Here is a 26581-nt window from a genome sequence, read left to right as displayed (position 1 = left end):
GGGTGTAGGGGGAACGGCAATAGAGTGATATGCAAGGGCATAACTCTTAAGGCTATTCGTGTAGAGTCGATAGGGTTGCCATATAAAGCAAATAAAAAGACACCCTGTTAAAATTGTATTTCAGATAAACAACACAAGTAATTTTAGAAGTATGTCTTATGAAATATTTGGTATTTCGTGTTTTATCTGACAACTCTGTTCTTCTCCTTATCATACAAGCTGGAACATTTTTGAGTGAGGGAATCTTATTGACAGCTAATCCACAGCAGCAGGATAAAACTGAGTCTGATTCAGGCAAACCAAGGTGTATGGTCATAGTAGACCATGTGTATAGAATTTGGATAGTTCTTTCTTTAAATTTTAGCAGGCCATTTAGAGGGTTTTAATGGGTGGTTCATCTTATTTAATCAGTGTGACTGTTTTGTCAAGAGTAGAACCTAAAAAGAATAACCATTTCAACAAGCTGGCAATAGAGTTGAGTGCAGGCTATTAATGAATGATGGTGAGAAGGTGACATGAGGCTCTCCTTTGGTCATTCATTATTGTTTGACAGAGTTGGATTGGTATGTAAAACTGTTGACTGGGGCAGGTCTTTGGGCTAGTGTTAAGATGCCATTTAATATACCTGATTCCCTTATTGAAGTACCTGGGTTTGATACCCAGGTCCAGCACCTGACTCCATGTTCCTGTTAGTACAGATCCTGGGAGGCAGCAGTGGTATCTAAAGTAAACCTTGCCACCCACACAGCAGACCTGGATAGAGTTCGCAGCTCTTGCGTTAAGCCCCAGCTGAACATTGGGAAGTAAACCAGTTTCTCTTCATCTCTGTCACTCTGTCTCTCAAACAAACAAACAAATAATTTTTTAAAATACTATTGACCTCCCAAAAAAAGAGAAATTCCCCTCCTTACTTACAGAGGCCCCATCCTACATTATAGCAAATAGATCTATTTGCACATCAATCTTGAATGAGTGAGATCCCAGTAGAAAGAACGGGCCATCAAAGAAGGAGGTACCTTTCTCTGAAAGGAGGAGAGAACTTCCACTTTGACTATGACCTTGTTGAAATAAGATCGAAGTCAGTGAACTCAAAAGGCTTCCATAGCCTTGGCAACTCATGACTAGAGCCTAGGGAGATTACTGACGCCATAAACAAGAGTGTCAAATTGTTAAGTCAACAACAGGAGTCACTGTGTACTTACTCCTCATGTAGGATCTCTGTCCTTAATGTGTTGTCCAACGTGAAGTAATGCTATAACTCATACTGAAACAGTATTTTACACTTTATGTTCTATGTGGGTGCAAACTGATGAAATCTTTACTTAATATATACTAAATCGATCTTCTGTATATAAAGATAACTGAACATGAATCTTGATGTGAATGGAAGGGGAGAGGGAGCGGGATATGGGAGGGGTACAGGTGGGAGGGAAGTTATGGGGGGGAAAAAGCCATTATAATCCATAAACTGCACTTTGGAAATTTATATTTTTTAAATAAAAGTTTTAAAAAAAACAACCTTTTTTAAAATAATATAGAATTTTTTCAAAACAATCTTTCATGTATTTTTCTAAAGATTTGTTTATTAATCTGAAAGAGTTACACAGAAAGAAGAGAGGCAGAGAAAGTGAGAGAAGTCTTCCATCCAATGGTTCACTCCCCAGTTGGCCACAATGGCTAGAGCTGCGCTGATCCAAAGCCAGGAACCAGGAGCTTCTTCCATGTCTCCCACGTGGGTGCAGGAGCCCAAGGACTTGGGCCATCTTCTACTGCTTCCCCAGGCCATAGCAGAGAGCTGGATGGGAAATGGAGCAGCCAGGACTCAAACTGGCACCCATATGGGATGCCGGCGCTTCAGGCCAGGGCGTTAACCCAGTGTGCCACAGCGCCAGCCCCACAACCTTCTTTTTTAAATATATTTTTATTTATTTATTTGAGAGGTAGAGCTACAGACAAAGGGAGGGAAAGACAGAGAGAAAGGTTTTCCATCTACTGGTTTACTCCCCAAATGGCTGCAATGGCCCAAGCTGGGCCAGTTAGAAGCCAGGAGCCAGGAGCTTCTTCTGGGTCTCCCACGTGGGTGCAGAGGCCCAAGGGCATGGGCCATCTTTCACTGTTTTCCCAGGCCATGGCAGAGAGGTGGATTGGAAGTGGAGCAGCCAAGACCCAAACCGGTGCTCATATGGGATGCTAGCACTGTAGGTGGCAGCTTTACCCACTACACCACAGTGCCAGTTCCTTATGTTATCTTTTTGTAGCTATGTAAAACTATGTACTGTTAGCAAACCATAATTATTTTAACACAGCTGTTGGAATTTTCATTTTACATGACTGTGTAAAATATTGGAGCCAACTTGTTCATATAAATAGATTTTTTCCACTTTTCAACCAATCTTTAGAATACAGTTATTAAGGCAAAGATTATGGCCATTTCTCTGTCATCTTCCGTTTTAAATAAAATTTCATTCTAAAAACATGTGTTAATATTGCCATTCCTACAATATGAAAAGATTCTCTAGAATCCAGCCTACTGAGGGAGTCTACTTTTCAAATGAATAATTTAAATGATAATTTCATAACTTTAAAGTGATAGTATATTTCAGTTTGCATATTACCATTAAAAGTAGCACTTTGAAGTGTATGTTTTCACTGCATGATTTCTTTTTGTGTCCTCCATCCACTTACCACTTAGTAGTTTTGTATTAAAAATTGTGCATATGGGGGGCCAGAGTTTTGACGTAGGTGATAAAGCCACTGCCTGTGACACCAGCATCCCACATGGATGCTGGTTCATGTTCCAGCCATTCTGCTTCTGATCCAGCTTCCTGTTAATGGCCTATGAAAAAGCAGTGGAAGATGGCCCAAGTGTTTGGGTTCCTGTCACCCACATGGGAAACCCAGATGAAACTCTGGTTTCAGCCAGGCCCAGTCCTGGCTGTTGAAACCATCTGGTGAGTGAACCAGAGGTTAGAAACTCTGTCTCTAGCTCTCTCTTTATAACTCTGACTTTGAAATAAATAAATAAAATAGTTCTTAAAAAATTGAACATATTACATATGCATATATATATAAATATATATACAGTATATACATATGTCTATATATCCACACATATTATTTCTGATTTATTTTTACTCTTAAATGTATATATATTTGTGTGAATTTTATATCAGACTAACAGAATTCTTTTAATAATACAGTACATTTTTTTAAACTTTTTTAAGATTTTATTTATTTGAGAGGTAGAGTTACAGACAGTGAGAGGGAGAGACAGAGAGAAAGGTCTTCCATCCATTGGTTCACTCCCCAGATGGCTGCAATGGCTGGAGCTGTGCCAATCCAAAGCCAGGATCCAGGAGCTTCTTCCAGGTCTCCCACACGGGTGCAGGGGCCCAAGCACTTAGGCCATCTTCTACCGCTTTTCCAGGCCTTAGCAGAGAGCTGGATCAGAAGAGGAGCAGCTGGGACTCGAACCAGCACCCATATGGGATGCCAGTTCTGCAAGTGGAGGATTAACTTACTGTGCCACAGTGCCAGCCCCTACAGTACATTTTATATAAAAAGTACAGTTTTAGTTTTAAAAGGTAGAGAATAGCTTCTATGAAGTCTTTGAAATATAGGTCTTATGCCTCCAAAATCATCAGGTTGGGCTAAAATCATCTTTAGAAACAAATTTCACTAGCCACTGAGTAGCTTTGACACAATAAGCATTTATAAATTTAGCATATGTAGACAAGGTAGCTCCTCTCTGCTTAGCTTTCATAAAACAGACTTATGGAAGCTCTGCTCTCGTAGGATTGTACCATCACAACATAAGACCCCTATGGTGGGTAATAGAATGTAGAGATAGTACAAGAGATTCTTGGATGTCTTGACCCATCATTTCTGTTTACAATAGATCCAATGGCCATAATTACTCAAATGGCTTCAAAGATTACAGGAGACAATGGGAAACATAACTTAGAATTATGTGGTCAGCAACAACAATAAAAAATATCTGTGTCTTAATTAGTTTCATATTGTAATGAATAATCAAGAATAATGCTGTAAGATATGTTCTTGACATTCATTCATTCATTCATTTACTTATTGTATTAAGCCAGTGTCAGGAAAAGAGATGCCACTCTATTTGAGGAGTGACAGTATTTTGTTGTTGTTGTTGTTGCTCGGTTTGTTCTACTTAATACCACTGGTTGAACTCTGTAATCAATACACAATCATTCTTAGGCATTTAAAAATTAACAGAAAAGTGAACTCTGTTAAATATAGGAGTGGGAATAAGAGAAGGAGGAGATATATAACTCGGCACAGGCTCACTCAGACTTACCTCCAGTGGTGGAGCTAGAAATGTGCCAGGGGATTTCAACTCAATCTTATCAAGGAGACATGTACCACTGTCAGCGCACTTGGTAAAGTGACAAGTATAAGTACACAACCGATCAAAAAAGATAGGGTGTCGAAGAGATTTTACAAACAAGACCAGTGTAAGCAAATAATGAAGGATAGAATTAAAAGGGAGAGAATGATCCTGCAGGGGAAGCAGGACACACAGCAGACTCATAGATGGCAAACGCCCAAAACAGCACTCTGGCCTCAGAATCAACCCTTGGGGCATTCGGATCTGGCTAAAAGGCCAGTGAGAGTCTCACAGGCATGGAAAGCCGTGACACGGTGGCAAAAACAAACGAAATGAAAGATCCTGGTGAACAAGACCCAAGCGGAAGGAACAGGCCATCAAGGAGGGAGGCGCCTTTCTCCAAAGGGAGGAAGGAACCTCCACTGTGATACGGCCTTGACTAAACAAGTTCAGAGTTGGTGAACTCAAGGGGCTTCCATAGCCTGGACAGCTCATGGCAAGAGCCTCGGGTGATTGCTGACGCCATAAATAAGAGTGCCAATTGTTAAATCTACAATGGGAGTCACTGGGTACAGGCTCCCCACGTAGGATCTCTGTCCTTAATGTGTTTTACTATGAAACTTAAAAACAACACTACTAGTCAAACAATACCCTATACCTTGTGCGGTTTGTGTGAGGGCAGCCTGTTGAAATCCTTGTTTAGTATATATTAAGTTGATCTTCTGTATATGAAGGTAATTGAAAATGAAACTTGATGAAGGGTGGGATGGGAGAGGGGAGGATTGCGGGAGGGAGGGAGGTTGGGAGGGAAAGCCACAACAATACAAAAGTTGCGCTTTGTAGATTCACATTTATTAAATAAAAAAGGTATGAACTGAGAATTTATACAAATGTTAGGAATTCTAGGGAAGCAGAGATGGAGATGGCATATTGAGATCACAGTCTAAAGCTCTGAAGCTGTTGAGGGTGTGTATTCACCAGTAGCCTATTGCATTTCTTAAGAGTCTTTGGAAACTGACACCAACACTCTTGACATGCAATCATGAAGCATGTTTTTGGTGAGCTCACCAGGATGCTGCTCTGAAATATCTCCAGCCATATGTCTGGCTACAACTACCTCAAGGCAGTAAAGACTCCTTCACCTTCAAAAATCTTACACATAGGCTTCATGTTGACCAACTCATACCAAAACTATATTTGCTAAGGGATTCTGGGATATAGTCCTTAACATCCCCTCTGCAAAACACACCTTTAAAGGGCAGCGGTAAGTTGATGTAGTTAACTCATTTGCAGGTGGCAGATAGAATAAACTCACGGTACTGAGGGTCATGTGTATATCTGTCGATTGCAATCCTCTTTGAGCTCAGAAAGTAAACATTTCATATCACTAACTTGAATGACAAAAATATTTTCTTCTCCTTTTGAAATAAGTTGTCCCTTTTCAATTGGCTGTTTGTAAATTTTGAAAACTTTAAGGTCAGAAGGAAAATAAGAATACTTTCTTATTTTTATTTTGATTCTTCAAGATCCAAACACCTTGAGGACACAGTTTAACAGAAATGATACAAATAGTGTTTAGTATAACAGAAATAAACATGGAAAAACAGCTACCGTATTTAGGGCTCAAAATACTGGAAAAACATCTGCAGTTTTAAGAATATAAAATGTAGTATCTCTTGTTTGCCTGCAGTTCTGACAGGGAAGCAGAATCTATTCTTTGTATATCATGTATTACAGATTTAGGGGAGGAACTAGAGGTTCAAACCACATTTAGAAGCTCTAGAGGTTAGGGCCAGTGCTGTGGCATAATTTGTAAAGCTGCTACCTCTAGTGCCAGCATCCCATATGGACGCCGGTTCGAGTCCCATCTCCTCCACTTCTGATCCAGCTCTCTGCTGTGTCCTGGGAAAGCAGTAGAAGATGGCCCAAGTCCTTGGGCCCCTGCACCCACATGGAGGACCCAGAAGAAGCTCCTGGTTCCGGGCTTCAGATCAGCACAGCTCTGGCCATTGCAGCCATATGGGGAGTAAACCAGCAGATGAAAGACCTCTCTCTCTATCTCTCTGCCTCTATGTCTCTGTAACTCTGCCTTTCATATAAATAAATTAATTAATTAAAAAAAAAAAAAGCAGCAGCAGCAGCTCTGGAAGGTGTAGGTCAGGGTTACCAGTACTGAAGTTCAGAAGAACCAATACAGAGATCTCAGTCTAAAGTTTCAAGGTGTGGCCAGCATTGTAGTGAGATGGGTAAAGCCACCGTGTGTGATACCAGCATTCCATATGGGGGATGGTTCAAGTTCCTACTGCTCCACTTCAAATCATTCTCCCTGCTGATGGCCTGGGAAGGCGGTGGAGGATGGCCCAAGTGTTTGGGCCCCTACACTCATGTGGGAGGCCCAGAAGAAGCTCCTAGCTCCAGATTGCCCAGTTCTGGCCATTGTGGCCAATTGAGGAGTGAATTCTGCCCTTCAAATAAATAAATAAATAAATATTTTTTTTAAAAAATTGACTATGGGGTCGGCATTGTGGCACAGCAGGTTAATGCCCTGGCCTGAAGCACTGGCATCCCATATAAGGTGCCGGTTTGAGACCTGGCTGCTCCATTTTTGATCCATCTCTCTGCTGTGGCCTGGGAAAGCAGTGGAGGATGGCCCAGGTCCTTGGGCACCTGCATCTGCGTGGGAAGCCCGGGAGAAGCTCCTGGCTCCCAGCTTTGGATCGGCGCAGCTCCAGCCATTGCAGCCAATTGGGGAGTGAACCATTGGATGGAAGACATCCCCCCACTCCCCGCCGCCATGTAACTCTGACTTTCAAATAGATAAATAAATCTTTAAAAAAAAAATTAACTGTGACTTCCTGATAGACTGTGTTGAAAATGATTCTGAGCTCATTCTGAAGGCATGCTTGATTTGATGTGTAATGGTTACTATACATTAGAAAAGGCTATTGTGACTTACCTTCCACGTGTTTGCCCTCTGTGACTTCTTCATGCTTTAGTCCATTTACCTTCCAAGTCGGAATGACTTTTTCCTGCTGGGCTCTGTATGACATATTAATTTAACATCTTTGTTCCTATATCTTTGACAAATTACACATTAATATGCCCACTGTGCCTATAAAATGCAAAGCATAATGTGATTTTTAAGATAAATAATAGATGTTGTTTCTTAGATGTTTCTTGCACACATAAGAATGTTCTAGGGAAACCAACAAGGAGCCCAAGGATCTTATCACAATGGCTGAGCAAAGATCTTGGCTTTGACTCAGTGTGATGAAAAAGGAGCCAATTCAAACAAACAGCGTTATTGAATTTGAGGTTCCTCTCTTTTACCTTCCCTATACTAACATTTATTATCTGCCAGAATCACTGTAAGCTACAATACCTAAGCAGTTGATTGGAGTTATTCAGTAAATAACATCTGATGAAAAGAAAATTAGGTGTTAAAAAGACCCTTGAGAAATTAGAAAATGGCTTGCTAGATTTTGAACCTATTCATCATTTACTAAGGCATTGAAAAATATTGCAGGCTTAAGAACGAGCAGCAACCTACTTCCAAATCCTGACAATACTGAATCAAGTTGAAAGGTACAGCTTGAGGAATTGCTCAAAGTTGACTCCAAATAACCTTTGATTAAGGAAGAATAAAAGAAAAAGCTAATTCTCAAGTTTAACAGGAAGGCTTAAAAGAGCCATGTCAAACGACATGAATTATTCAAGGCAGGGATATTGTGACTTGGCTCAAATGTTGAATTTCAAACCCAGTACAAGTAAATTGATTTATATCAGTTGAGCAATATTTTGGTAAAGATAAAAATTTGAGCCTATCCTCTCTAATGCCCTGGCTTTGTTTTCTGTTAAAAAAAAAAAAAAATGTTGAACTTTCAGTCCCAAGCATTTTGTTACTGTGTTAGGAGAGAAGAGGCCCCAGGCAAGAATTTTGTTGGGGCAAATAAACTGTTCTGGAAATGTCATCCCTAAATCACTTCTGTGTACAACCACAGGTATCCAAATGGCACACAGCAATAAAACTACACCTCTGTGCTGTTTGAATGCATACCAGAATCGGTGAAAAATAAGGCATCATCGCTAACTCTTGGTATCAAAAAATTTTTCGGCCAGCGCCGCGGCTCACTAGGCTAATCCTCCGCCTTGCGGCGCCGGCACACCGGGTTCTAGTCCCGGTCGGGGCACCGATCCTGTCCCGGTTACCCTTCTTCCAGGCCAGCTCTCTGCTGTGGCTAGGGAGTGCAGTGGAGGATGGCCCAGGTCCTTGGGCCCTGCACCCCATGGGAGACCAGGAGAAGCACCTGGCTCCTGCCATGGGATCAGCGCGGTGCGCCGGCCGCAGCGCGCCAACCGCGGCGGCCTTTGGAGGGTGAACCAACGGCAAAAGGAAGACCTTTCTCTCTGTCTCTCTCTCACTGTCCACTCTGCCTGTCAAAAATTAAAAAAAAAAAAATCCCATCTCATCCAAGAACATTTCTCCAACTCTCAGTTAATTATTTCTCAATACTCCTAATACCTTCTACATCCTTCTATTTACACTTTAAGAAAGGCATTGCACATTAAGGAAAACATAAGCTTTGATACCAAGCATGACTCCAACTGGGCAAGTCACCAATCTTCCTCTGTTTCTGTTTCTTTGTATACAAGGTTAATACGAGTTTCCTTGAGGTAGTGGTAGTAGCTCAGTAAGTGTTTTACTATCCATTAGAGTAAGGAACAGAGATCATGACTAAGCATATATCCCACACAGGATGCCTCTGGCTCCTTATACATAGGAAGCATTTTTTTTTTTTTTTTGACAGATAGAGTTAGATAGTGAGAGAGACAGAGTTGGTTCACCCCCCTAAATGGCCAATACGGCGGTGCACTGCGCCGATCCGAAGCCAGGAGCCAGGTGCTTCCTCCTGGTCTCCCACGCGGGAGGAAGCATCTTAAATAAGTGATCTGTGTGGCTCACATGTCATTGCAGGTAGCTTTTTAAGCACATTTCCGTGTAACTGTAGACATCCTCCCCTTAAAGCATCCTCTGCATCATATTTTAGAATTTGTTCACATTTCATTCTGATTTCCATGGGTAGCCTTTTGAGGGATTACTCTTTTATATTCATAGTGTCCGGCATGCAGGACTGACTTGAGTGTGATAAGAAGACTCTGCAAGCAAAGGGTTGGATGCTTAGATGGGAAGCAAAAATGCATAAGAAGTTCAAATATTAAGTGGAGCATGCTTTTTTTTAGTTTTTATTCATATAAATAGAATAGATTTCATATATATATATATATATATTTCATATATTTCACCTGAGTGTCACCATTGAAATATAACCTGAAATCCATGTGATAAAAGAGCTCATTGGAATGAGCTCTCATGGAGTTGCTAGTTTAGAATTCTGTGTGTATAAATCAATGTTTCTTTTCTTTTTTTATTTACTTATTTTGAAAGTTGGAGTTAGGAGAGACAGTGAGAAGGAGTTACAGAGAGAGAGATCCTTCATCCACTGGTGCACTCCTCAAATGGCCACAATAGCCAGCGCTGGGCCATGCTGAAGCCAGGAGCCCAGGACTTCTTCCAGGTCATCCACATGGGTGGCAGAGGCCCAGGTACTTGGGCCACCATCCACTGCTTTTCAAGGCCATTAACAGGAAACTGAATCAGAAGTGGAGCAGCCAGGACATAAACCTGTGCCTATATGAGATGCTGGTGTTGCAGGCAATGGCTTTACGTGCTATGCAACAATGCTGGCCCCATAAGTTAATATTTCTGAAAGTATTTTGGAGTTTCTTAGAGAAAATCATCAATGCCAAATTGAAAAAAATTAACATAGAACTATGAAAGTCCTTTTTTTTTATACAATCTAAATGTATAGTGAACACAAATTAATGTGTTCTAAATTTTTCTGAAGAGAACTTAACTAGGGTGGGTAGTATTTGATGCACTGGTTAAGTTGCTACTTGGGATACCCACATTTCATATCAGAATCCCTGGATTTGAGTCCTGGCTCTGCTAACCACTCCACCTTCCTGTTAATGCACAGCCTGAGATATTTCAAGCAGTTGCGTCCCTGCTACCCACATAGGAGACCTTGCTAGCTCCTGACTTTGCCTGGCCCAGCCCTGGACACTTGTTGTGGACATGCGGGGGACAAACCAATGTATAGGCACTTGATTGATCCTCTCTCTCTCTCTCTCTCCCCCTCTCTTTCTCTTTCTTTTCTCTTTTTCTCTCCCCACTTTTCCCCCCCTCTCAATCCCTCTCTATCTCATCTTCCTATTCCTCTCCCTATTTCTGCCTTCATCTTTGCCTTTTAAATAAACTTAAAAATCTTAAAACAGGACTTTGTTAATTAACATGGATAGTACATAAAGTTAGAGACTCCAAGTACGTCTTCAAAGTTGAGGTCAAAAATTGTAAAAATAAACAGAAATGGGGAAAGGGTGGGTGGGTGGAGGAACCTCTGTTTTCAAGTTAAACAGCTAGTTGACAATGTTACGTAGCAGTTATAGAAGTGGGTTAACTGAGTAAGGAATTTACCCAGAGAGCTTCTAGAAGTCTTATCAATAGCCATCTGAAGTTGAACATTTATTTACTCTTGTACCACTGTGGGATAATAGCCTTTAGAAGCCTAAAGAATAATGACAATCAGGCAGTCATTTGGCCTAGTGATTGAAATGACACCTGTGTCACACATCATAGTGCCTGGGTTCAATTGCCAGGTCTGGCCGCTGACAGCAACCCTTGATAAGGCAGACCCTGGGAAGCAATGATAATGGCTCAAGTACTTGGGTTCCTGTAACCCATGTGGGAGGTCTGGATTGAGTTCCTGGCTTCAACCAGCCCAACTCAGAGCCAGTGCAAGCTTTTGGAGAATGAATCAGCAGGAGGGAGTACATTCACTTGCTCACTGTCTCTCTGCCACTCAAATATATGTATTTTCCACAAAAATGGGAAAAAATAGCCTCCTCCTTCACTAACCAACATAAGTTCACTGAAAAAGACCAAGATAGGGATACAAAGTCCCAAGAGGTGCATAGTATATAGCAATCAGTTGACAAGAGAGTTAGAAAATTATGTGACACTGTATTAAGGGAAAAAAAATGCACGTGCTAAAACCTGTGATGATATATGTGGAAAGATGCTAGGCAACACTGTTCATCTGGAAAATGCAGATTAACCCTGCAGTGAGATATCCCTTCATACCCGTTAGGATGGCTAGTATGGAAAAAGCAGAAAATAATTGTTGATACTTACATTGTGGTACAGTGGGTGAAGCCACTGTTTGTGGCACTCTTCTCCAATACTGGAGTGCTGGGTTAAGTCCTGACTGCCCTACTTCCAATGTAGCTCCATGCTAATGTGTCTGGGAAAGCAGTGGATGATGGCCTAAGAATTTGGATCCCTGCCACTCATGTGAGAGTCACTGATGGAGTTCCTGGTTCCTGGCTCTTGGCTGCTGACTTTGGCCTGGCTCAGCCCCAGCTGTTGAAGCCATTTGGGAAGTGAACAAGCAGGTAGAAATCTCTTTCTTTGTTGCTCTGCCTTTCAAATAAATAAATAAATCTTAAAAAAGAAAATAATAAAATAATAAATGCTGACAAGGATATGGAAAAGCTGAAATTCTTGTGCATGCTTGGTGGGAATATAAAATGGATGGCGTAGCTGCTATGGAAAATAATATGGCTTTCCCTCAAAATATTAAAAATAAATTTACCAGACGATCCAACAATTCTAATTCTGTCCACTGGCAGATGAGTGGATAAACAAAATGTGGTGTATAGCAATGAAACAATATTCAACATTAAAAAAGAAGGAAATTGGAGCTGACGCTGTGGCGTAGCAGGTTAAGCTGCTGCCTGCAGTGTTGATTTGAGTCCTGGCTACTCTACTTCCTCTCTAGCTTCCTGCTAATGTGTTTGGGACAGCAGAAGATGGCCCAAGTGCTTTGGCCCCTGCACCCACCTGGGAGACCCGGAAGAAGTTCCTGTCTTCTGGTTTTAATCTGGCCAAGCCGTGGCCATTGTGGCCATTTGGGGAGTGAACTAGCAAGTGGAAAACCTCTCTCTCTTTCTCTCTGCTTCTTCCTCTCTCTCTCTCTCTCTGTCTCTCTGTAACTTCACCTTTCAAATAAACAAATAAATCTTTTTTTTTTTTTAAAAAAAAGGAGATTGTAGCACATGGCACAGTATAGATGAACCTAGAAGACATACTACTAAATGAAAACACTTATAAAAAAGACACATAGTATAGAATATCATTTATATGAGATACCTAGAATGGTCAGATCCATGTAGACAAAGTAGAGGGGTGGTAGTAAGGGAGAGTGCAAAAAATAATCATATTAGGAGTGAGTTAACATGGTATGTTGATGGATTAGGTGGAAAGGTATGCAGAATAGAGGAGTAAAGAATGAGCCTGGCTAATCCTCCGCCTTGCGGCGCCGGCACATCGGGTTCTAGTCCCGGTCGGGGCACCAATCCTGTCCTGGTTGCCCCTCTTCCAGGCCAGCTCTCTGCTGTGGCCAGGGAGTGCAGTGGAGGATGGCCCAAGTTCTTGGGCCCTGCACCCCATGGGAGACCGGGAGAAGCACCTGGTTCCTGCCATTGGAACGGCACGGTGCGCCGGCTGCAGCGCGCCTACCGCGGCGGCCATTGGAGGGTGAACCAATGGCAAAAAGGAAGACCTTTCTCTCTGTCTCCCTCTACTGTCCACTCTGCCTGTCAAAAATAAAAAAAAATAAATAAATAAAAAAAAAGAATGAGCCTGGGACAAGAGTGACCCCCTCCACCACATAGCCCCTGCAGGGAACACATGTCAGTTTCTGGAGATAGTTTGGAAAGGGCGGTTTGCTACTGGCATCTAGTAGGCAGATGCCCAGGATGCTGCAAAAGATAATATACAACTCAGGACACTTCCTACAACAGACAGTTATCTGGTCCAAGTGCTTGTTGATGTGGAATTAAGAGAGCCCACTCAGATATTTGGCCTAAATAATTAGAAGATTAAACAATAGAGAAATGTGGACTAAGGGATTCATTTGAGCTCAAGCTCAAGACTGAGAAAAGCAGAGTCTGGTACTGTGATGTAGCAGGTAAAGCTGCTGCCTGAGGAGCCACATCCCATATGGGCACCGGTCTGAGTCCCAAGTACTCCGCTTCTGATCCAGCTCCCTGCTAATGCTCCTGGGAAAGCAGCAGAAAATGACCCAAGTGTTTGGGCCTCTGCACCTTCATGGGAGATCCAAAAGAAGCTATTGGCTTCTGGCTTCATCCTGGCCTAGCCCTGGCCATTGCAGCCATTTGGGGAGTGAACCAGTGGATGGAAGACCTTTCTATCTTACCCTCTCACTGTCTGTAAGTCTACCTCTCAAATAAATAAATAAATAAAAATTTTTAAACAAATGGGATTCAAAGATATGTTTATTTTGGTCTAAAAATTTGAAATATAAATAGAGTGTTTTTCAGAATACATACTTTGCAAAGACTTTTTGAAGACCCATGGTTTATGTGTATCAATTTGGGTTATCTGCACACACACATACACATGCACATTTACATATGGTTGTTTACTCCTAATTTTTCCCCCAAATAATGTGGTACTGAATTGCTGCAACCAAATAACACTACTACTAAGTCCCTGGAGCAGTGAGAATGGTAAGATATTCTTATCACCAAAGACATGGCATCTTATAAATGGTTTTTCTACTTAAGAGAGGAAGTGGTCGATGGATTTCAGGACTCCTCCTGGTATTTTCGTGTTTCTGGTCTCTCAATTATCTCTTGGGTCATCAAACCATAGTCATTGGGGGTACTATGTTGATTTTCAAAAGAAATTATTAAGAAGAAACTGAATTTGATTTTCTTGGAACACGGATACATACCCGATGTGCATGCGTGCATGCGTGGGCTGTGCTGTTTGTTGACTTAGGGTAGGGGCTGGAAATAGGTTTGAGAGAGGGGGTGTGGCAAGGCTGCACATTAGGAAAACAATGCAGAACAGACTACTGTGCCTAATGCTCCTTCAGCCTGCAGGCTGGAAAACAAAAGAGAAGGAACCCCTTCTGCCGCCCAGGGACAGAGAGGGCAGCATTTCTGTCCCTCTGAAATTTTACTCCTTCCCAGGACTCTGGAACTATGTTTAGGAAGAAATGAAAAGGTGATTATAAAGAAAACTGAAAGTGTGGCCGGCGCCGCAGCTCAACAGGCTAATCCTCCGCCTTGCGGCGCTGGCACACCGGATTCTGTCCCGGTGGCCCCTCTTCCAGGCCAGCTCTCTGCTGTGGCCCAGGAGTGCAGTGGAGGATGGCCCAGGTGCTTAGGCCCTGCACCCCATGGGAGACCAGGAGAAGCACCTGGCTCCTGCCTTCGGATCAGCGCGGTGCGCCAGCCACAGCGCACCAGCCACAGCGGCCATTGGAGGGTGAACCAACGGCAAAAAGGAAGACCTTTCTCTCTGTCTCTTTCTCACTGTCCACTCTGCCTGTCAAAAATTAAAAAAAATAAAAAGAAAACTGAAAGTGTGTCATTGTAAAGATGAAAACAATAAGAAAAGGAAGGAGGGTGAGAATGAGTGAGGGGTGGCAGGTAGGGTAGGAAGAGTCATTATGCTCTTAAAATTGCATATTTGAAATACATGAAGTTTGTTCCTTTTTTATAAATAAAAAATTAAGATAAATTTAATAGCAAAAAAATGAAATGACAGGCAAGAAAAAGAGACTGTATACACTTTTTTTAAAGTACCATACTATTTATTTTCAGACTAGTGACTATTTCATAATTGTATTGTTGGAGTTTTGCTTTTCTGTACATTTTTGAATTATAGGAGATAGTGGGAAGACAGAGGGCTGACTATTTAACTCTCTGTCAGATTCTTGGGATCATCTTACAATAGTGATTGACTTGATTTTTGTACTCCTCTTCTCCAGTATAGTAATTAAGGCATTAGTATAGGATTAAAAAATTCTGTGTAGTTAACTCCAATTTCACATCCTCCATGGTGCCTTTGAGGACTACTCCTTCCATACAGCTCTTTCTGTCTAATACCTGTTGCCTGTGTTGCTCATTCATTCAGAAAAAAATGTCATTGATCACTAACCATTACTAACAAAACAGATAAAACTACCTGCCCTTCAACAAACTATATTCCCGTATAGTATTAGTACTTACTAAATATGCCACCAAACACTGACTAAACTTTCATTATAATCATTTATCTCTGCAAGTGGATTGTAGTTTTTTTTAAAAAAAGGGATACTTACTATTATTTTTTTAGTACCCTATACTTTGAATAATATACCTTTATAATTGTAGCTCGTTAAATGTTTCAGAATTCAGGAACAGCAGCTTTTTAAATTCTGCAAATGATAAACTCACAGGAGTTCATTGTTTGAGATGCCTGCCCTGAACAGATAATGATTTCTACTGTAGTAAGCAAATCAACACACTCAGAAAATGTGGGGTCATGAAATAAACAACATCTTCTAAAGCTTTAGAAAACACTATGCTTAATGGGGAAATGTTCCAAGTCATTACTGAATGCTGATCTAAGCTTGGACTCATGTGTATTTTCATCTCTTGTAACTTCTACAAGCCAGTTCTAATTTTTTAATTGCCAGATATAAAAATTGGCAATAGGCAATGCAGGTGGTGGCTTAACACACTATGGCACAATGCCAGCCCAAAATTTTAGGGGAGAAAGTATTTTCTCTTTTTTACTTATCCCTGGGTTCATGGCTAAGGTTTCATACATATTTTATTTAATACAAGTTTTACATGATATGGGAACCTTCAGAAATGGAAACCCAAAGAAACAGGGAAACCTGTGTATGTTCGTCCTTAGGTTTGATGAAAAACAGACAGTTGGGGCAGGCATTTGGTACAGCGGTTAACACACCACTTGGAACACCTGCATCTCACATCAGGGTGCCTGGGTTTGAGTCACAGCTTGTCTTCCAATCCCAGCTTCCTGCTGATGTGTACCTGGGGAGACAGAGAATGGTTTTTCAAGTACTAAGGCCCCTGATTCAAGTGTGGGACAACTGATTGAGTTCCAGGCTTCTGGCTTCCTCCTGGATCAGCTTGTGGGCATTTGAGGCGTGAGTCAGTGGATGGTTTCTCTCTTTGGCTCTCACTCTCTGCCTGCCTGCCTGCCTTTCAAATATGAAAAAGGTAGGATAGTGGACAGTACTGGAAAATATGATTGGATGAAAGGGGGTGGTCTCTGATGGGCTAGGAGGATGATGCATCCTCTGTACCTTCCCAGGCCTCGTATGTGAATCCTTCATAATAAAACCATGATTCTAAGTATTAAAAAAGGTGAGCTCTAATGACAATAAAATTGTGGAAACTTAGCAGAGCTTGTGGGTAAGACTTTTCTTGGTGTCGCTGTGCTTCATTTCTTTCCTCCCAGTACAGGGAAGACCCCTTTGGAATAAGTGTGTTGTGTCCTACTTTAAAAGGAATGTTAGAGAATTCATTTATGTTTAGTTTCAGGGGAAACAGCATGAGGAGGTCAGAGAGACATTTCTGCTTTTGCTGCTTTCTCAAAAGCCAGGGTGCCCTATTTTGGGGTAGCATAGCCTAAACTCAGTCAGTACTCATAGCGTCTGGTCCCACACCTGGGATAAAGGAAGGTTCATTGAATTTTTATTGAAAACATACTTCATGTGTCCTGTGTAGTTCCTAAGTTTGTATCATTGGCAGTTTAATTCATAATTCAGCATTTTTTTCACTATAAGGATGGATTCAGAAGGCAAAAATCTTTTCCCCATTTCTTAAATCTAGATTAGACTCTTGAATAAATATTTATTGGTGTATTTGTGTTGCATGGAGTTATTTTAAGGGAAAATAGAGTTTTCCCTCAGAATATCTTCACTATTCAAAAAAGAAATGTCTATCCCATATCCACTTGTGTAGTCTTTTTTTTTTCTCATCTCTTTCTCAGTCCTGCATGTCTAATATTAGAAATCTTTTCTTATTCTCCTTCCTATAGCTGCCTTAAACTGCTTTCAGGAATACATTTGTATTCAGGGGCTCAACTGATAAAACATTTCAACAGGATGAAACTCTTTAATCCTATTTTATATCTAAAATGCGTGCTCAACACTATCTTCAACTATCTCTTGAGAATCCAATTTCTTAAGGTTATATGCCCAAGAATGAGTGGAAATTTTCAAAACCTACAGTTCAAAGTTAAGTACCAAATTCAAACAAAGCCCAGACAATCCAGCCTGAGACTGATTTGTGTGGCCATAAACAGCAATGAAATCTTCCAGTGGCTATTGGTATAGTAGCTATGATTATGGCTTAACAAATTCATGTCTCTCTCCTTTGGCCCTTAAGCATTTGGAGACTATTTGTCTAAACAGACTCTTTTTGGAGCCTAACAGTCCTCACAATAAAGACAACCAGAGCATGATAGCGGGTATCCATGTAAGTACAAGGTATCAAAACAGTGACACAAGTTTGATGAGCAATTCAGTGAGTGCTGATTCAAAACTATTGCTGAGACATGATAGACAGGCACCTTGGTGGCATCCTACCGAGCAGAGAATGAAGGAAGCTTACAGTCACTGCCTGCTACCTTATTTGACCAGCATGCCAAGGTCAAAATTTTTCTTCCTAAACATTGTATTCTCCATGAAGAATGGAGATGAAGAAGTGACTGTGATCCTTTTTGTAAAAAGTATTGCGTGCTCTTTAAAAACTGGAAAGTGAAATTTTTTTTAACTTTTATTTAATGAATATAAATTTCCAGTGTACAGCTTATGGATTACAATGGCTTCCCCCTCCCATAACTTCCCTCCCACCCGCAACCCTCCCCTCTCCCCTTCCATTCACATCAAGATTCATTTTCAATTCTCTTTATATACAGAAGATCAATTTAGTACAAAGATTTCAACAGTTTGCACCCACATAGAAACACAAAGTGAAACATACTGTTGGAGTACTAGTTATAGCATTAAATCAAAATGTACAGTACATTAAGGACAGAGATCCCACATGAGGAGCAAGTGCACAGTGGCTCCTGTTGTTGACCCAACAAATTGACACTCTAGTTTATGGCACCAGTAACCACCCTAGGCTCTCATCATGAGTTGCCAAGGCTATGGAAGCTTTCCAAGTTTACCGAGTCTGATCATATTTAGACAAGGTCATAAAAGACAGAGTGAGGATAGTAACCAATGATCCTAAGAGTGGCATTTACCAGGTTTGAACAATTATACAGCATTAAGTGGGGAAGAGGACCATCAGTACACACAGGTTGGGAGTAGAGCCATTGGTGGTAGAGTAGAGGTTATGATTACAAAGGAATGAGGCCCAAGTGCGCTAGACAGGGTCTAGAACAAAGGACAGAGTCATTATTAGAGGAGCTAAGAAAGGTGCTATCTAAGCTACAATTAAGTTTTCTGATTGAGAGGCAAATAGAACCTGATAGAAGGGGCTTGATAATAATCTGGTGGGCTTTAGGCCTTGTAAGTTAAGAGGCCCAGACCTATCTATCTCTTCACATGGGGTATATCCTAAGGGAGGTGTGAACCTCCTAGGGGAAGGCACTCTGTTGACTTTCATTACTTGGCTGGCCTGGGAGAAGAGCTGGCCAGGTAAAGGCAGGTGGCATCTCTTACTGTGCTGTACATTTTTATTTAATGCTATAACTAGTACTCAAACAGTATGTTTCACTTTGTGTTTCTATATGGGTTCAAACTATTGAAATCTTTATACTAAATTGATCTTCTGTATATAAAGAGAATTGAAAATGAATCTTGATGTGAATGGAAGGTGAGAGGGAGCGGGAGAGGGGAGGGTTGCGGGTGGGAGGGAAGTTATGGGAGGGGGAAGCCATTGTAATCCATAAGCTGTACACTGGAAATTTATATTCATTAAATAAAAGTTAAAAAAAAAAAGAATTAAGTCAGAAAAAAAAAACTGGAAAGTGAAACATCTTTCTAGAATCAGTTTATTTAAATTTCTAGCTAAGAGTTCAATCTGAAAATCACTAATTGACCAAGGCACTTTTTAATTCCTTACAAACACCCTCACTAGCTGTTGGATTTTAAAGATACTTTTTGAGAAATTGGGTTTTTTAAGATGTATTTAATTCTCTGATAGCAGAGAGAGGTAATGGGGAAAGAATGTCTTTTATCTGCTGTTTCACTCCCAAAATGCTTGCAACAGAAAGGGCTGGGCCAGGCCAAAGCCAGGAACTCAACCTTGGTCTCCCATGAGTATAGCAGGGACCCAAGCAGTTGATCCAGTCCCTTCTCATCCTCTTCAGCATTCGGTGTTCTCACTGTTTTCTTTTAGCCGTTCTGATAGGTGTGCAGTGTTAGCTTAGTGTGGTTTTACTTTGCATTTCGTTCATGGCTGATGGTGTTGCACATTTTCTCATGTGTTTACTTGCTGAAAAATATGTCTTCCTCAGGGAAATGTCTTTTGGCTATTTTCTCATTTCCTTGTTTGTTGTTTTACTGTTAAGTTTTGATTTTAAGTTTTAATTCTTTTATAGTCCAGATACTAGTCCTTCTCTGGAAACATCTTTACAAATATTTTCTCTCAGTAGCCATCACCTGCCACCTCCCAGGGTGCACATCAGCAGGAAGCTGGAATTAGAAGCAGAATGGGAACTCGAACCTAGGCACTCAGAAATCTTAGCCACTGTGCCAAACACTCACTTCTGAAACTTTTTTCTTATGTTCTTAGGAAACATATCCACATGACTAGATGGCATGACTGAAAGAACTGTGAGCATTTTATCTGCCTCACTTGCAGGAATTATTAATTCTATATATCTGTTTTTATTGAAACTTCTCAGTCTTATGATAGTAATGGGTTAATAATGTTCAGAATCATTTTTGGGTCTTACATAAAGTTAGAGTTAAGACCATCTACCTTTAAGAGTAATCTTTAGAGATAAATAAAGGAATTGTGAATCACAAAAGCCAGTTCCAACTAGTGAAAATTCAGGCAGAGGAGTGGAACAAAAAATTATCAATCCATTGATGTCAGCTTAAACCAGACCTACGACCTTAGCCACTTCTTAAACAGAAATAAAATGAAGAGAGAAAATAGAAAATGAGGGGTAGATGAGAATGGGAACATAAAATAAATAGTGACACTGTTTTTCAGACATGATTGCTATAATGCTCTAACTTCCAAATATACAAATTCCATTTCTTCAGAAGTTTGAGTCATCTAAATAATTAGAAATGGAAGGAAATGTCATTGTCAAGTGCCCCATCCTGGACATAATGGGACTCATCGGCTATTACTCCCTGAGCCAGGCTTGACTATAACTGCACAGCCAAAATCTTCCTTAGCAGTGTTTATTCCAAATGCTCTAGTGGAAAGGGCTCTGCTGCCCTCTACTGGTACTAACACATAAGGACCCAGACTGAAGGAAGCAATTTCAGCATCTGTGAATGAGTGGATGGGACTCTGTTCTTGTCGGAAAGCCAGACAAGTCAACATCACCCGGCTAAAGACTCTTTTAATGATAATTAAGCTATGAGCCAGTCCTTCAACTTCACTCAAAGATGTGGAACATCCCTTAGTGGAGCGAAGGCAAGTTTGAAATGCAAAGCCGAAAGATGAAGTAGTCCATCAAAGTAGGAAAACATTTTTCTTTTTAATTTATAGGCATTGAAAAAACAGCAGCAACAATAACAGAAAGCCCCCATGTTAGGAATATATCAGGGGTATTTGAGAAAGAGCAAGATTGATCACTGTAGTGTAATGACTGGGAAAGTTTGAATGGGAGTGGGGAAGACAGCAGAAACCAGATTTGTCCAATAGGTGTATGATGTGAGCTACATACACCATCTAAAATGTTCAAGCACATTTCAAAAAGTAAAAAGGAATAGGTGACATTAATTTTAATAATGCGTTTGTTTAACCCAGTATAACCAAAAGGATATCATTTGAATATGTAATCATTGTAAGAACTATTAATGCTAATAAAGTGTTTTCCCATATGGGATGTCAGCCCTGCAGGCAGTGACTTTACCTGCTTTGCCACAGCGCCAGTCTCTATATTTGACTATTCAGTCCTGGACAAGTGGTGAATTCAAACTGAGGTGTGCTGTAACATAAATGCCTAATTTTGAAGAGTTAGTCAATTATAACTATGACTACCTTTTTAAAAATTTGATGCTAGGTGTAGTTAAAATATTCTTAAGTTTAAGTCAACCTTATTGAGCATACTATAGAAGTGACTCTTAGTGGTGATCACTAAATTATTTCAATAGAATAAATGAGACCTTGCAACTCCAAGAGGCGCCAAGTTTATGTTAAGTTATCCAGTTGGCTCTTTTTGGGGTTCTGTTTCACTTTAGACAAGAAGGTGGATAAAATTAAATCAAACACAACTTCCAAAGTCCTTGAATGTTCTACCTAAGCCTGAATGGAAGTTGTTTATGGCCTGCTAGGCAGAAGGAAACAGAGGGAAATGTAAATGAGTGGGCGCTGTCCAACATGCGTACAATCCCCTGCCCCTGCTTCAGCCACACCAGTTTTATCAGAGGCTGTGTAGTGCAGTGCAGTGATTGGGAGCTTGGGTGCTGAATCTCAGCTGACTCTTTGTTGCTTAACTGTGCAATCTCAAGTAGGTTACTCAAAGTTCTGTGCCTCAGTTTTCTCCCTTGGCGTGCAAGGTGGTTGTAAGGCTTAAATGAGTTAAATCTGTGTGCTTAAAATAGGGCCTCGTGTCTAAAAAACCCCGGTAGTGATGGCTCTTCATGTGGGATGTCTTGTCTATTAGTGTAAAATCTTCTCAGCTCCACTTGTCAACCAAGGCACTACTTGGTGATAGTTCTATGCAGATTTTAGGCTTTACTTGGATATAATTGCACAGACTTCCACATAGGCAAGAGCCCTGCAGATTTTATTTTCCATCATGGGGCTTTTTAAAAGGCACAACATGGATTATCCTTAGAAATCCACTCTCAAAATTTTTCATACCAGAAATGCAAAAGATTTATCTCAAGAGACCATTTTGGCTTAGGGAAAAGGGCAAAAGATTAATATTAGCCCTTTTGCCCCTTAGCTAGGCAGTTCTGAAATGTGTTTCATGAGGTTCTGGGAGAGCCATTAGTGTTAAGCACCTGTTGCCTATAGACAGGCCAAGAACTCGTAGAAACTGTCCTTCCTTCCTTGTCATTTCTCTCCTGTTATTCTATACTTTTACTCTCTGGGGTCAGAATCTGAAATAACAACATAGCATGGAGATATTAGTCTCAGGTTCTGCTTTCAGGGAAATCTTTGAAAAATGCTTATATAATAAATTTATTCACATTGCACTTATTTTCAGGATAATCGTGTCTGTTTACCTATGCTTAAGTCCTTCATCCACTTTTCTCTGGCATCTCTAATCTGGCTCCTTGCTTTTGGTTCTTTCCCCAGTGGTCAGCAAACATCTGTAAACCCACTGTATCCTACAGAGACTGTCTCTGAAGTCACTGCCCAATTTTTCTTTATTTTAAAAAAGACTTGTTTATTTTATTTGAAAACCAGAGTTACTGAAAAAGAGAGAAGGAGAGACACAGAGAGGGGTCTTCCATCTGCTGGTTAACTCCCCAAATGGCTATGATGGTCAAGGCTGAGCTATTCAGAAGCCAGGAGCTTCTTCTGTGTCTCCCACATGGGTGTGGGGGCTGGTTTGGAAGTGGAGCAGCCGGGACTTGAATTTTAACCTGCTGCACCAGAGTGCCAACCCCTTCAAATACATACCCTGTATGTATTTGAAAGCCAGAGTGACAGAGAGAGAGGGAGAGACCAAAAGAGATCTTCCATCCACTGGTTCATTCTCCAAATGGATGCAACACCCAGAGACTATGCTAGGTGAAATCTTGGAGCCTGGAATTCCATCCATGTTTCACATGTGAGTGGCGGGGGCCCAAGCACTTGGGCCATCTTCTACTGCTTTCCCAGGTGTGTTAGCAGGGACATGGATTGGAACCAGAGCAGCTGGGACTCAAACATGGATATGAGCCTAACAAGTTGTGGTTTAACCCACTACCGAGTTTTTTGAGAGAGGTGTTTCTACTTCCTGCCTTCACTTACTCAACTCTCGTTCACTTGTTGAACGACTGTTGCCTGGGATCCTTCTCCAGAAATCATCCTCACAATTGACCTGTTGGCAGCTTCTCGCCTTAGAAGAAGTAGAACTGTCAGGTTGTAGCAGAATAGGTTGTCTGATGGACTAGAATCCATTCTGCAGAGTTTTTGTGAATGACTGGAATTAATATGGTAATATTAATTAATATGTAATGAGCACTTATGGTATTCCAGGAATGCTGCTAAGTGCTTTACATGTGCTCTTATTTAATATTTACAACAAATGTAAAAAGTAGAAATGATTATCCCCATTTTGTAGTTGAGAAATAAATTCAAAAGAGCTTATCTAAAAATACAAAACTTACTAGTATAGAGCCAGGCCTTAAATCCAGGTCAGTTTTCCTAGCTCTTGCCCATCTCACTAAAACCATCGAAAGCCCTGACTCTGTGTGTTTTACTCCAATCTTAGCACTGCCTGTACTGCTCAATACTGTGAGATACAGGTTTTTTTCTACTGGTTTAAAAGCAGGCTTAAAAAGAGCCCCACTATACTGTGGCAAAGGTAAATTAGAGAGTACCAACAGCTCAGAGGGTTAGGGGAGAATAGAAAGTGACATTCAGTGGGTAAAGGGTTTCATTTTGGAGTGAGAAAAACATCCTAAAATTGATTATGGTAAATTCTCTATGAATATATTAAAAACCATTGAATTCTACACTTTAAGTGGGTGAATTGTGTCATATGTTAATTATATTACATTCAAGCTGTTACTGAAAAAAAGAAAAATACCATTGGAGGTATTTAGCTTGCATATTTGACAACAAAATATTCATATAGCATATATAGAAAGCAGTAGACAAGCCACTGTTATATTCACCACTTTTACTTGTTTGTATCCACGCTATACAGAATTCAGGGTTCCAAGAGGTGCTCCCTTTAATCTTTTGAGAGACAAGGGTTCTCTGTCTGCTGGTTCACTCCCCCAAATTCCTGCAAATGCTAGGGCTCTGCCAGGCCAAAGCTAGGAGCTAGGAACCCCATCCAGGTCTCCCATGTGGGTTGCAGGAATCCAATCACTTGTGCTATGACTGCTGCCTCCCTGGATTTGTGTTAGTACAAAGCTGGGGTCAGGAGCTGGAGCCAGAATTTAACTAGATGCTCCAGTGAGGGGTGTGGGTATCCCCATAGGCGTCTTCCCTGTCGGATCAAATGCCCACCCCTGTTTTTTGTTTTTATTTTTAATTAATTTAGTTGAGAGTTAAAGGGACAGAGAGAGGGGCCAACAGACAGAAAGGAGGTGTTCCTTTTCAGGTCGTAGATAATTAGGCACAAGGTTACTGAGATTCACTGCCTGGAAAGTCTACGGTCTGTACAGCAAGACTCTTCTATTCCTTTAAAAGAAAAGGGGAGAAAGATCTTGAGCACCTGAGAACAGCACTAGATCATTTGAATACCTACCAGTGATGGTAATGGTGTTAATTAGGGGCCCACATCCAGACATCTTGGGCAATCTGGATGATCACAGCACCTCCCAGTACAACTTCATTGTCCTTAATCCCCCAACAACAGTGAAGAGAAAGAGAAGTGCAGGGTGATTTAGTTTCAGCCCGAGTCGGTGCACAGTGGCTGTTGTGAAGCCACGTGGTGGGGAGGACTGCTTTCAGCTTTGAAAAATGTGGACCCAAGATCCACCTCTGCTCACTGCAGGTGGAGCATCAAACAAAAGAAAGACGACTTGCTTGGCAAGGCCATTAACTATCTGCTTCCACTGGCCTGATTACTTCAGGACCTTGATTCATTTCTCCCTAAATATCAGACAGGAGGTGACTGCCTGCTTCTCCTTACCTGTGACCTGATTAACTAATGGTTGCTCAGGGGTACTTCCCTCTCCTAAACAACCCCCATCCTTAACATTTTTCCTTTTTCTGCATAAAACCAGAGCTGAAGCAGTCACAGCACAGAGGGGGCTCATATCGATCTTGTATGTAGCAATTTCCCCCTACTGCTCTAGCTCACTGAGGACACTTGCAAGAGTGATAGGTTTTTTTCTCCCTTCTTACCCACTGGAAGGAAAAAGTCTCTTTAAGATTGGAAAGACATATAATGATTACTTTGAGTATTTTGGACCAGACTTCAAACTGCATATTAGCCCTTCAAACATGACAAACCAGAACACTCCAGAGTACATGGAAAAGATAAAACAGCGTTTATTTGAAAATTTGCGAATGTTACCTCATGCACCTGGTGTCCAAATGCAAGCTATTCCTGAAGATGCTGTCCATGAAGATAGTGGAGATGAAGATGGAGAAGACCCAGACAAGAGAATTTCTATTCGAGCATCAGACAAGCGGATAGCTTGTGATGAAGAATTCTCAGATTCTGAAGATGAAGGAGAAGGAGGTCGTAGAAATGTATCAGATCATAAAAAAGGAGCAAAGAAAGCTAGAATTGAAGAAGACAAGAAAGAAACAGAGGACAAAAAAGCAGATGTTAAGGAAGAAGATAAATCCAAGGATAGCAGTAGTGAAAAAACAGATACCAAAGGAGCCAAATCAGAACAGCTCAGCAACCCTTGAATTTGAAAGTCATCAATTTCAAGAAACCATTTAAAAAGAAAAAATACTGGGGAAGAAAAATGTTTTCTTTTTGAGGACTTCTAGCTTCATTTTATACTACTTTGGCATGGACTGTATTTATTTTCAAAATTGCTTTTTTTGTTTTTGTTTTCCTTGGCAAGTTTTATTGTGAGTTTTTCTAATTATGAAGCAAAATTTCTTTTCTCCACCATGCTTTATGTGATAGTATTTAAAATTGATGTGAGTTATTATGTCAAAAAGCTGATCTATTAAAGAAGTAATTGGCCTTTCTGAAAAAAAAAAAAAAAAAAAGATTGGAAAGAAAGCCTTGTAAATCTACATGACAATGGACTAGAGAAAGGAATAGGGAAGATTTGGGGAGAAAAAACCTGGGCATTCTGAGGTTGAGGAAGGGTGGGCCCATTGGCCTGCAGAATGGACAAGAAAAGTAAGGGAGTGTGTACTTTACAGAGGCTCTTCTTCTATTCCTGAGCTTTTTTTTTTTCTTTTCTTTTTTTTTTCTTTTTTGAAAGGCAGAGTAACACAGAGGTTGGTTCAGTTCTCAAATGACAACAACAGCCAGGACTGGGCCGGTCTAAA

The 26581-nt window shown here is 40.8% G+C and overlaps 1 protein-coding gene across 1 annotated transcript in view; it reads left to right on the top strand.

Annotated features, from left to right (window-relative positions):
* The window catches only part of LOC133766252 (histone deacetylase 2-like), a 43133-nt gene extending 16887 nt beyond the window's left edge, over positions 1 to 26246 (top strand). Inside the window, exon 2 of the mRNA XM_062199967.1 lies at positions 25476 to 26246. Within this exon, the coding sequence (XP_062055951.1) occupies positions 25476 to 25981 (506 nt within the window). The 3' untranslated portion in view covers positions 25982 to 26246. The remainder of the gene's footprint in view (positions 1 to 25475) is intronic.
* The last annotated feature ends 335 nt before the right edge of the window (positions 26247 to 26581 follow it).

This window comes from Lepus europaeus, chromosome 9, assembly GCF_033115175.1.
Source record: "Lepus europaeus isolate LE1 chromosome 9, mLepTim1.pri, whole genome shotgun sequence".
In the NCBI taxonomy this organism is placed as follows: Eukaryota; Metazoa; Chordata; class Mammalia; order Lagomorpha; family Leporidae; genus Lepus; species Lepus europaeus.
The sequence above is the reverse complement of the archived record's forward strand: the minus strand, read 5'-3'. Positions and strand labels throughout refer to the sequence as shown.